This window comes from Vollenhovia emeryi, unplaced genomic scaffold (genome assembly GCF_000949405.1).
Source record: "Vollenhovia emeryi isolate VEMERY1.0 unplaced genomic scaffold, V.emery_V1.0 DF939165.1, whole genome shotgun sequence".
Classification (NCBI taxonomy): Eukaryota; Metazoa; Arthropoda; class Insecta; order Hymenoptera; family Formicidae; genus Vollenhovia; species Vollenhovia emeryi.
This window is the reverse complement of record NW_011967201.1, coordinates 54,198-66,828: the sequence shown is the minus strand read 5'-3', so window position 1 is coordinate 66,828 and position 12,631 is coordinate 54,198. Positions and strand designations below refer to the sequence as shown.

General features: G+C 38.3%; 1 protein-coding gene across 4 annotated transcripts in view; it reads left to right on the top strand.

The window, feature by feature from the left end:
* The window catches only part of LOC105564384 (ATP-binding cassette sub-family G member 1), a 39,375-nt gene that overhangs the window by 7,122 nt on the left and 19,622 nt on the right, over positions 1–12,631 (top strand). For 3 of the 4 annotated variants that reach the window (XM_012016708.1, XM_012016705.1, XM_012016709.1), the window contains one exon: positions 11,657–12,124. In XM_012016708.1, coding sequence (XP_011872098.1) covers positions 11,902–12,124 — 223 coding nt within the window. In that variant the 5' untranslated portion in view covers positions 11,657–11,901. Of the gene's footprint in view, positions 1–3,061; positions 3,215–11,656; positions 12,125–12,631 lie in introns of all 4 variants that reach the window. The other variant, XM_012016706.1, reaches the window with a different exon arrangement.

Genomic DNA, 12,631 nt, shown 5'->3' with positions numbered 1-12,631 from the left:
TATTTCTGAAATGCTTCAGAAATATCTCTTAAATGCTTCGGAAATATTTCTGAAATGCGTCGGAAATATTTTTGAAATGCGTCGGAAATATTTCTGAAATTCTTCAGAAATACTTTAGAAATGCTTTGGAAATATTTTTGAAATGCGTCGGAAATATTTCTGAAATGCTTCAGAAATATTTCTGAATGATTTCTATCTTACATTTCGCTATTAATTGCATTTCAATATTAATTTCCAAGTTATCTTTCGGAAAGCTTTCTGAAATTTGTTTTGCTGCGTGGGTGTCCATTGAACGTCTACTTTCTGGAAGTCATCAAAAGTATATATCAGGTTATTGAAGATTATTCATGATCCAGACAAGTCGCTGTTGCATCATATCGGCTCGCCTCTTATACTAATACGGAATGATTTTTACTTACGAGAAAGACTAACGCGCGGTCGCCACGCCGCGGCATTGAGTGGTACTAGTGCTATCCCACACAGCACCGAAATATTTCAGAAAGCTCTCAAAAAGCTGTCAATGAAATATGAAACCTTTCAAAAAATATTTCAGACATGTTTCAGATACATGAAATGTCCGCGTAGAATTTAGAGATTACGTACGAAATATTTCTCTGAAATGTTTCGTAATATTTCTGAAATATTTCAGTGAGAAGGATCATAAATGATTTCGATAAAACGTTTCAGAAATACTTTTGAATGATTTCAATGTTACATTTCAATATTAATTTCCAAGGTATCTTTTGGAAAGCTTTCAATGACATGTGATTTTGATGAAACGTTTCAAAGATATTTCTGAATGATTTCAATTTTACATTTCAATATTAGTTTCCAAGTTATCTTTCGGAAAGCTTTCTGAAACTTGTTTTGCTGTGTGGGAAGTAATAACGAATGTCCAACGAATCACGAATCGCGCACTACAAATTGCGCATAACGGCCTAGTTTACACACCGATTGTTTGATACGCGTATCAAATAGTAAATAATCAGTAAGTGGATTTAGTTATCGGCTGATCGGCTGAAATACACTATTTGACATGCGTATCAAATGATCGGTGCAAACTAGACTAAAGTGACGCTAGCTTAGGGCCAGTTTCACAACATCGGTTAACTAGGGTTCAGTCGTCTTCCTATTTCTTGTTCCATCTTATTACTTAAGAAGAAACAGAGAATCAATTAACCTTCGGCTAGCAGTTAACCGATGTTTGTGAAACTGGCCCTAAGCTAGCGTCACATTAGTCTAGTTTACACCGATCATTTCACGACCGTCTTAAGATCGTCTTTAGATACTCCGCAACTAATTAAATGTCCCATACAGCATCTTTACATAAATTCATGACGATCTTGAATATTTATAAGATCTGACTATAAATACCGGTTCTAGACTAAACTGCTGATCGCAGTGGTGGGGGTAACGCATGAGTAGAATGAGAGGCCGATAATATGAAGAAGGCGTATCTCATTTGGACACGGAACTATTGGACACGTTAGTATTGAACACTGCAGTATTGGACACCGCATTATTGGACGCAAACATTACAAAATGGTCCACACTTCCTACCAGCGGGGAGGATACGGGAAGGGGTGCGCACCCCGCACACGCGCGCGCGCGTGTGTATGTGTGTGTGTGTGTGCGCTTTTAGCAAGATCCCTACGCATCTCACTCTTTTAAATTCACAGTGTCCAATAATGCGGTGACCAATAATGCAGTGTCCAATACTAACGTGTCCAATAGTGCGTGTCCAATCGAGCGGTGTCTAATGGTTACGTGTACGAATGGAGGTTGCCCATATGAGGACACATTCCGTCTCTGTTTATTAAGTCTGATTGGTTACTGTAATTTTTTTTAACAACCAATCAGGCTTACTTAGGGTTGGAAGTTACTTTGTAAAAAAGTATCTAGTTACAGTTACAGTGTTTTTTTCGCGAAAAATGTAACTAGTTAGAGTTACAAGTTATCAATTCTGAAAAATACCGCATTACAGTTACAGTTACTCAAAAAGTAACGAATCGTTACTTTGCAGTTACTTTCTCGCGATGAAAATAAAAATATCAAATCTGCATTTGAATTGCAAAGCGTCGATAAAGGCGTTTATGCGCAAAGACTAGGCCTAATGCGGCGTGTGGAGGTTTGAAATATAAAGTAACTATTAATGTCTATTAATATCACTATTAAATTATTAGCTACTAGTTGGAGAAAACATGTACTGAGTTAAGTTACAGTTACAGATGGAGAGAAAGTAACGAAGTTAAGTTAGAGTTAGCAAAAGTAACTGTAACTTCGTTACAAGTAACGAGTTGCTTCCCAACTCTGGGTTTACTGAAAATACGAAACGTGTATTATTCTCATATTATCCGTTTCTCACTCTACTCGTGCGGGTATCCTCGCCACTGCGATCAGCGGTTCATTCTATATATCGATGCTTAAAATAAACTCAGTCATGTCATGCATTTGCCTACGGTTTAATTTATCATGAGAGAGAGAGGGGGGGGGCGAAACATAGGTGAATCTGTAGGTCAGTTTGCGTCGCATGCCCCAACTTGCTCCAGCTTGCCCCAACAACCAATACCGTCATTTTATTTACGATTTACGTGACGGTATTGGTCGTTGGGGCAAACATGAGCATGCGGGGCATGCGACGCGAACAGACATTCTGTCCTTTGCTGTCCAATAGCTGTACAAACAGTGACTTGTCTCACCCGAAGGATAAAGAAAGACAAAGCCTCCCCGATGTCTTGCTTATCTTTTCGTTCTGCCAAGGATAGGTATTGCTGACGGTCATCGGCCCGTCCGATTTCACCAACGTCGTTTAACTTTGATCTTATTGTTAGTTTACTTCATCCTTTATCTCGTTCTGTCTTTTTAGAAAGAGACAAAAATGAGTTAAACGGAATTAGTTTATCTTATGTGTCTATGAGAAAAATTCACGTACTTGTGAAATAATTTAATCAGTGAAATGGGGGCTTTGAGAGTTGAACGCGATTGACGATGCATAAGCAATGTTATATCTCTGTTAAATAATGAGATATATAATTGAAAATGGTACGTTTGCTCGTCGCAGGGCACGTGAAGGGCGGCCGGGACGATTCGAACGAGTCGAGCGATCGAACTCCACTGGCGCGAGGCTTAAAAACGCCGGAGGTTGCGGCCGAACTATTTTCCAGATACCGTTAGAACGCTCGTCCGTTGTGCAATTTCTAGCGAAATCGTTGTGGTAAGTCATCGTTATTTCCGCGAGCCGCGAGCAGCTTGCGAGCGTTCGACTCGTAATTGTTCCCTCCCTGTTATAATATAATATAATCAACAAGGTCAGATCGCGCGGCCGTGAAATCGGTACCGATGACGATAAGTTTCACGACGCACAAAGACGGCGTGAATCGGTCTCCAGGAGAAAGAGAAAGAGAGAGAGAGAGGGAAAGAAAAAATAAGCTGGAGAGGAAAAAAAATAAAAACTCGTTTCCGCCTTTCGATCGCGTTCGGTTGACGGACAAACGGGTTCCAAACGACCTTTATTTAACCTCGTTTTTAATAAGGTTTCCTCCAAGGCGACGCAAGAGCGTAAATTGTGAGTGACGCATAGGGAAGACGTGCGCAACGTGGGCGCGCGTTGATCATGAACCGAAGAACGAGCCGGACAAAAGAGGAAATATGGATCGCGGTTGTCGCGGAGCGGTGTCGTTAAAAGTCAACGACGATTTATCGCGTCGCGTCGCCGCGGCTCTTGACAAAACCTGCGGAATACGCAATTGAAATTTATATCGAGACCAACGGCGTACCTGTGCGTTAGCTTCGTGAAAGTAGGACGTTTCCTCGTTTATTCACGCTTACTTCCACGTCTCCACGTGACTCTAATTTCCTCTTTCACTTATTCCGTGCCTTCCTCGGCACGAGAGTTTCTTCAACGGCGCAACGAGCCTCTCGTTACTGCTGTTATTATTATTTCCTGCGTTATTCTCACGCGATATACAGGGTGACTCTGAAACACCGCCCACTAATTACATAGTGTTGTTTCTGATTGAAAGTTGAGTCGAAAAGTTCTGAACCATTTTTCTATACATAATGCTTAATAAAAAAAATTTTAAGTAAAATCTAACGAATTTGCGCCGATCTTTAGCCGGAAGCACATCAATGAACCACGCGCCCTGTAGTGTGCGTCGCAACTACTAAGCGCGCGGCTCACTGACGTGCGTCTGGTTAAAGATCAGCGCTAATTCGTTCGACTTTGCTTACCAATTTTTTTTTATTAAGCATTATAGACAAAAATGGTTCAGAACTTTTCGACTCAGTTTTTAATAAGAAACAACGTTATGTAATTAGTGGACGATCTTTCAGAGTTTTCTTTCTCTCCCTCCTCCCCCTCCTCTCTCTCTCTCACTCTGTCTTTCTATGTCTCTCCGTGTCTCTCCCTGTCTCTCCCTGACTCTCACTGTCTCTTCCTGTCTCTCCGTGTCTCTCCCGGTTTCTCCCTGTCTCTCCCTGCTTTTCACTTTCACCCTGTATAAAACAAAACGCTGGATAAGAGTGTATTCAGTTTTTGAATTGTAAGCCAAGTTCTCTTCTTGGCTATAAGTTGAAATAAATAATTTACAGAAATAAATTATTATCTATTAATAAGATAAAACGTTGAATTCTAGCTGAGGTGATATTTCTCATGAATTCTCTCCAGTAATTTTAATATAATGCTTATCGAAAGTTAAATAGATTATTCGATTTAAAGCACACGGGTTTGGTGTTTCAACAAGAAGCTGCGTTTCAGGACAAATAATGGACGCTCAATTTACAAGGATTGAAAAAGTACAGAAAATTCACACGAAAATATTGTTGCTGAGCTACCAAGGTTCAGTCTGGCCGAAACAAGGCTGGATCTTGGGTTTTCTCCAATTAATTGTATCAAAAAGTTGAAGTCGAGAGGCCCTGATTTTCGGAAAACCGCTTTCATTAACACCCCATTCCGCGGAGAACGGAACTGTTGGAGAAGCTATTTGCTTTTCTCCACAGCTATTTTTACACAGACATTTTTACTTTCAAACAATTAACAATTGCAACGACAACGTGATTGGGTAAAACGAAGCGCGTTCATTGTATCCGCGCGTTTAATAGCATGCGGTAGCCTTCGTAGTTATCGCAACTTGATAAGAATACTTTATGATGTTCGTCACCCTGGTTTTTTTCCTATCGAATTGGTCTACTTTTTGCTTATGCTATAATTAAGTCATTAATGTACTCATTAGTGGATTAATTATACTCGCGATCACAAGAAGAATGTTTTCCCTCTTATATCCAATAACAATAGTAATTACAACGAACGTTTTTCACGTTCGAGATAACGTTTTTTACAATAAATCGTTCAGAGATTTTATTCAGTTTTCACGGTCTCTCGCGAAATATTAAAATTTCTTCTTTTACAGTTACATTCCCCCCAGAAATACTTTAATTCTTTCCTGTAAAACTTATTTTAAATGTTTAACGAAATGATTATGTTAATAATGCCCGTTTCCACCAATGCAGATTAACTTTAACATCGGTTCAAGTTACTTCTTACCTTTTTCTGATTCGTCAAACAAAAAATAGATATAAAGTAAGTTGAACCGAGATCAAGAACTGAGTTAAACTGCATTGGTAGAAACGGGCGTAAGAGTCAGTGCTATTAATCCCTTGATATCGGCAAATCTCTTATTTTAGAGCATGAGAGAGAAAAAATATAGTACTACTTTGAGCCATCTTCAGCATTGTGTTGATAGATAGACACATAAATAAAGTAATTATATTCACGTTCTCCGACGAGCATTAGGTGTGTATTTAAGAATTGAATGTACAACGCGGCGTAACTTTGAAAAGGGAATACCAGAAAAATTATGCTATTATAATATTCTTATTTGGAGCAGAAATACAGATCAGGATTAACGGGTAAAAAGAAGTAAAATCCACTCACCCAACTAAATCCAGAGAACGTGAGATTGTCACTGAAACTGTAGGGAAGACAATCGGAAACTGTAGTTATTTTCAAGCGCGGCGGCGGGTGGTTGTTGATAATACTTAAAAAAATATTATCGCGCGCAAACACGTGTACTTGATTTCGTTGAATGCACGCACTAAAGATTACGTCATCTTCGTTAGTACTGCTATCATATATAAATAATAATGATCGTGATTCAATCTTCTATGTACAACGATAATGTGTTTGCACACTCATGTCAAATTTGATGGATACCGATGATACAACACATTAAGCATGTTAATGACTTTCTGATCCACGTGGCCGATTAAAGAAATAAATAATTCGCCGTCACAATTAAGCAAAGCAAAAATATAGACACGCGACCGCCTAGATTTCGCGCGATTCTTCGATCGTAAATAGATCCAAGGGGGTTTTTCAAGTCATGGGGCTTCAATTGCAATCTGTATTAATTTATTAATTTTTATTATTAAGACCGACTCAATATTGTAACCTGTTTCAGATGCCCTCCACCCTTGTTTTCAGAACTTTTAGATGTCTCGGAAATTTTTTATTCGATTGTTTTCTTTAACTGAAACTCAAATGATCCCTTCTTATCTGTTTTCCTTTTGTCTTTTTTTCGTTCGGAGACACGTGGGACAGATTACGAAATCCAGAGCGCGTGCAACGGCGCGAGTCGTTTTCCGATCGCCGGTCGCGTGCCGGATAATCGTGTTCGGGAATTCGTGCAGTTCACGGTCGAAGTAAAAGTAAAATTTGCGGTTTGTTGAACCAAAATCAATGTGAACGTAACGTAAGGCCAATGCGAGCCGAAACATTACTCTCTGCCAACATTTCTGTCTGCCCGGCGTGTAATTATTTCATTGGCCTCATAAATCTCCCTGCGAGATTGATAACGATTAGCTATCTGCGATGAATCACTAAATCTCGAAAGATTCTACGTTATCGGTTGAAAAAAAATTATTATTAGATACGCGTTAAATTATTTTAGGCACGACGATCGTGTGAGAACCACCAAATCATGCTATTTGAATGACAGGAAGTGTCTTTGTGTAGTCAAGTTCGACGCTTCAAAGAATTGTGATTCACGCGAGAATAGATACCGGATTTCACATATTTACATACGTACAAACGCCGTGATTACGGGCAACATCTTTACGAACGCATCGAAAAACGAGTATGCAAAAAAAAGCACGATGCTTTTGACAAAACTCTGTTTGATAACTTTTTTCTGTCACAAGCTGCGTAAACTCGCAGTCATCGTCTCGAAATCGCCGATGTAAAATTGAATGTAGCTTATTTACGAGCAGCGATAAGACGCGAATTCGTTGGTGAATGACCTCGCGATGCAGCAGTTTCTTCGACGTCTGTGTAACACATTAGCGCGGTCTCCTCCCAATCTTTGTAAACAAAATTCCTAAGGGATACCCCTCGCTACTCTCAAAGTCCGATCTTGATAAAGTACATTTTCGTTGTGGTAATTTCACGCGCTGAGTAACACGATCGACTTATTATCACTGACGCGGATAGCCTTGAGGAAGCTAGCCGTCTTTCCCGTCTACGCGAGATAGGCTTCCCGTAAAATTCAGAGCACACTCGTGCGATCACGTGTAATACGAATGTGTGTTCGGCCCCGATTTTGCTTGTTCTCAATCTTTGTCTCCGTCAGTCGTTGGCCGCATGGACGTTGCACTAGAAGCTTTCTTAGCATCCGCTGTTATTACATAAATACTCGTAGATTTACTTAACTATAATTGCAATAGCGAGATTCACTGATCTTGTGTATATTTCATTAGCTGTTATCTGATAATAATTAGCGGCAAAAAGTGACGAATTGTAGGTGCGATCGGGGAGCGCGCTTTTAGCGCTAAAGGCGTCTTCTATCTTTGTTCAATATGTAGTGAGTGACGAAGGTAGACTGATGTTCTCAGCGCTAATAGCGTCTCCCCTAATGCAGCCTAAGACGCGGCTAAAGATTTTTTTTCTGCAAGATCGTAGGAAAGTATCTTCAATTTCTTCTACATGTCGATAGTATAATCGTCAGTTGAAGTTTGATCAATTTTATCATCAAAGCATCATGTGTAACTTGATTTATGACTACTTTTTGCAGATGCCGTATTCGTACAGCGATAAAATTATTGATGATATTTACGCAAGAAATGTATGACGATATGATATTGTTACGAACGATAAAAAAAAAAGTATCGTATTACGTGTTATTTTACATAATCGGTTGAAAAACTTATTGTCAGATACGCATTAAATTATGACATCTCCTTGTCACTTTGAAAAAAATAAAAACTTGTATCGCGTGCGCCGCTTTGTTATCTAAAGCCCACTTTATACGATCTATAATTCGCAACAGAATTCGAGACAGGATTCCATTTAAAAATTTTTATGTATCGTGTAATACAGAAAACATTTGAACAATCAGAATTATAATTATAATGCTCCAATTTTGTAAATAGAAAAGATGCATCAAATATTGTGTAGTGCATGAAAATGCGTGATTGATTAATTGTATCTGGTCTAATAAAAAAACCTTAAGCATTGATTGCTGTGAGTATTTGTGTCCAATCGGCAGGGAAAACGGACCTCATCCATGTAAATGTTATAACCTACACTAACCTAATCTACAAACATATATGTCAATTTAATATATGAAATTATAAAATAGAATTCTATCTTGAATTCTGTCGCGAATTATAGATCGTGTAAAGTGGGCTTTAGTCTGGATTTATTATGGTCTATAGGTTACGCAATAAAATGTCTGATTGCGGTCGAAGATGAATTTGCAAAGTTACACACGTATTGATTAATTTATGTGCAATGTTTAATTTTTTTCAGGCCAGTAATAATGTTTAATGATTTTGTATCCAGGAAATGAAGTATGTAACTATTTATTCGTGTAATAGCTACTTGTTCAGCGTACAAAAATGTTTTTAATAAAATAATCTGAAATGTAAATGTTATAGTTATTATATGACGTAACTTTCGCTTTCTATCCTATTTTTATTTACCGTATCGTCATCAATAGCCCAACACGGCCACAATTTTTTACTTTATTATCATGTCACTCACTTGCGCCGTTTATTTTGTACTTCCATCTCTTATTTTTTGCCGTTATATGACTGTTACTGTTTTTACTTTTTGACTCGTGATTTTATATCCACTTGCGCCGCGTTTTTGTATTATTGTCTCTCGATTTATTGCATTTTTGTATTACTAACTGCGTAGTCTATGTGTGTTTTTGATTCGCCGATCGACTTTAATTGTATTTATTTATTTTCTTCATTATACTGAGGATGGTCCAATAGGGACCGAAACGTATATATACATTTGGTAATAAATTAATTTTGTCGGACATTACAATCCTGTTCAGGCTGTGAGCCCCTTTCATTGTACTTGATATTATCATACGAGCCATTGTTAATTGTTATACTATTTTTATTTCTTTCATCATTACTTGTTAAATTCACAGTACTAATTTTTTTCATGTTCTTGATTTGCAGTCACATCGATTCTTGTTTTTCTTTTTCTCTTATTTTGCATTCTCTTTCTTGAGCCTAATTTTTCATCCGTTGGTTAACAGTTAACCAGAAAATGTAAAACCGAGTCTTACGGTTACCTGTAACAGTCAAATCTTAATCCCATAGAAAACTGCGAACAATGAATAAAATGTTTATTAATCATAATTATCAAGGAGCAGTAAAAATAATAACATGAATAATTTAAAAAGCTAGAAACGAAATATTAAGAAGAGTAAATCTTCGCGTAAAGTTGGACTACAGCGAAAATTCATTATTACAATAATTTGGTTCCCTTGAAGCGTATTAATGGATAAAAGAATTTTTGAGAAGCGGTTGAATAAAATGTACGCGAAACTATATTCGGAAAGTCTCTGAAAAATTGTAAAGAATATTTTGTCGGTTCATGTCGGTGCTGATCTGCCAGTGTGAATCAGCAAACGGTAGGGAACGGACGTGTAGCAGAAGAGTTGGATCTAGAAAAATTGATTGAAAATGTTAAGTCCTTTGTACGTGATGAGCCATCTGAAATACAGTGCTACTGTATTCAAAGAAAATGTGAAATACTGGTAAAACCTCATATTTTATAAGTCTTTGAACAATGTCTACGCTCTCTTTTCTTTTTTTCTTAATATTTTATGTACCCATTTTTTATTATTGTCTTTATTTTTTTGATCTTTGACTTCGCTTTATCTAGAAGTAAAGTAATAAGAACGGATTCATCATCGCTGTATGACCCATCCATTGCGTTGTGACTACTAAACGTTAACTGACGGGATGATTACCGAAGCAGTCTGAAACGCACGCGGTTTAAATCGCGTCATGCCGATCCGTGTCATCGTCGGAACGTGACGGTCCGTATCGGATAGACTGAATCAACTGTAAAGCGTGCAAACAATTCGGTATCCTCTCTTTTGGATCTTTGTTAAGGACAATGGGACTTCTTACGCATCTCTCGTGCTACGCAATTCTGACAGCGGCACTCACACAACTGACAGTCCGGTTAAACAAGTCAGCTTGTTTTGCGCGATTATTTTTCAACTTTGTCCGGTTTCTTCTAACTGCTCGTTTATAAGAGCCGCAATAATGAATAATCTCTCATTTGCAACAGTGTAAAGTCTTCACGGGCATCGCCGCGTCGGACCATATATGTCTGGTAAAAATTGTCGTGTGTATATTACAAATTAGATACATATGAAACATTGTCGGTTTTGTTATCTTCTCGTGAAAAATTTGGCTTATCTAATTTGTAATATGTACACGACTATTTGACAAGACATGTACGATCCGACGTGGCGATACTCATGAAGACCTTGCACCGTTGCAAATAAAAAATTATTATTTACTTCCTGCGGCTCTAACGAACGAGCTATATGTAAGTGTAATATACTTATAGATGTATGGAACATTGCCGGTTTTATTATCTTCTCATTAATGATTTTGCTTATCTAATTTGTAATATGTACACGACACCTTGATCTGACATATAATGGCCCGACGCGCCGATAGTCACGAAGGCCTTACACTGCAACTCAGAGATTATAATTACCTAATAACTCTCCCTGCGGCTCTAATGAACGAGCATTCAGGAAAGACCGGATAAATACAAAGTTACATATACGAGCCTAAGTTTTGTTCTCTCCGAAAGAGAAATTATGTGGCGGTGTGAATGAAACAAACAAGATATCGCTGTGTCATCAAATTGTCGCGTGCACATGCTACAATTTAAATAATCGAAATTTTTACTAAAAGTATAACAAAATCGACAATATTTCACACACTTAGATTTCTACGAGCACAATCTTTTTCCTCCCTGGAAAGGAGATTATGCAGCAGTATGAATAAAACAAACGAGACAAAATCGTTTTAGTATTATAGTATTATAGAAATTTTTCTTATTTTCAAATTTAAGATAATGCGTTAAGAATGTTTCCTTTCGTTTCTTTAAACTATGTGTTGCTGAAGATGACCAAGTTAGGGCGTAACATACAATTTTTTAATTAATTGACGAATAAGCTTGAACTTTTGAGAACCTGGTGATATCTTTTAATGGCTCAAGCTGAGTTGGCCGTTTATTCATTCATATAACTTTTGCTTTTAAACGAGCGCATTCCTTCTTATAAATCTTAATTCTTATTAAATCTCAATTCTAATGTCTGACTTATTGTTTCAGATTGAACTAATAAGTTATGCGAGAGCGAGTCACCGCGTGAACAGCGAACAACGAACAACGTTACATTTTTATCAGTGAATCAGAAGAGGATCGAAAGAGAGTGCAGTGAACGCGAACGCAGTGTGCGCGCTGAAACGCGACCGAATGGTACCCGAGATACTGTGACGTTTCTTCTTCATTTTTTTTTCGTCGTATGTACGCGAGCGAGCTTGCGTCTCGAATTATCATTGTTGTCCGTATTCGCCATGACCAACCCGACGCACTGTTCGCCGTCGCGATCGTCTCTGAATTGCTGCCAGTTCGACCGTAACAGCCAGGACGACATGCGAAGCTCGGCTATCATAGGCAACAACAATTATTTCCTGCAACAGAAGATCCGCTCCTTCCCGCAGAGGCCTCATATCGACCTGTCGTTCCATGACATACGCTATCACGTCAAAGAATGGAGCATACGCAACTTCTCTATCAGTAAGTACGTCAGAAAGCAGAGCTATGCGAATTATTCGAAATGCGAATCGTGGCGAGTCAAAAGATGACAGTCCAGCAAACACAGAGCATTGCAATAACGTTGCGGCAATGTTATAATATTGCTGTAAGGTTGCTGTAACGTTGCTACAATATTGCGCGATGTTCTATGTTTGCTGGGAGTAGAGAAGAATTTGAATTTCTATGATTCGAATAACTCTTTCATACCCACACTTCCTAACGATCTGCTATTAGGGTAAGGTGACCAAATTCGGTAATGAGGTGAAAATTTGACGAACAAGACACGTTGTTATAACAGAATTTTCTTTAGATTCGTAGATAATAGTTGAACATAAGTGAAAGCAGATTGTAATTATACGGTGCTCGTAAATTATTCAGCGGTGACGAGGGACGTCGTTTAGCCTTGAAAGAGAGAGAGAGAGAGAGAGAGAGAGAGAGAGAGAGAGAGAGAGAGAGAGAGAGAGAGAGAGAGAGAGAGAGNGAGAGAGA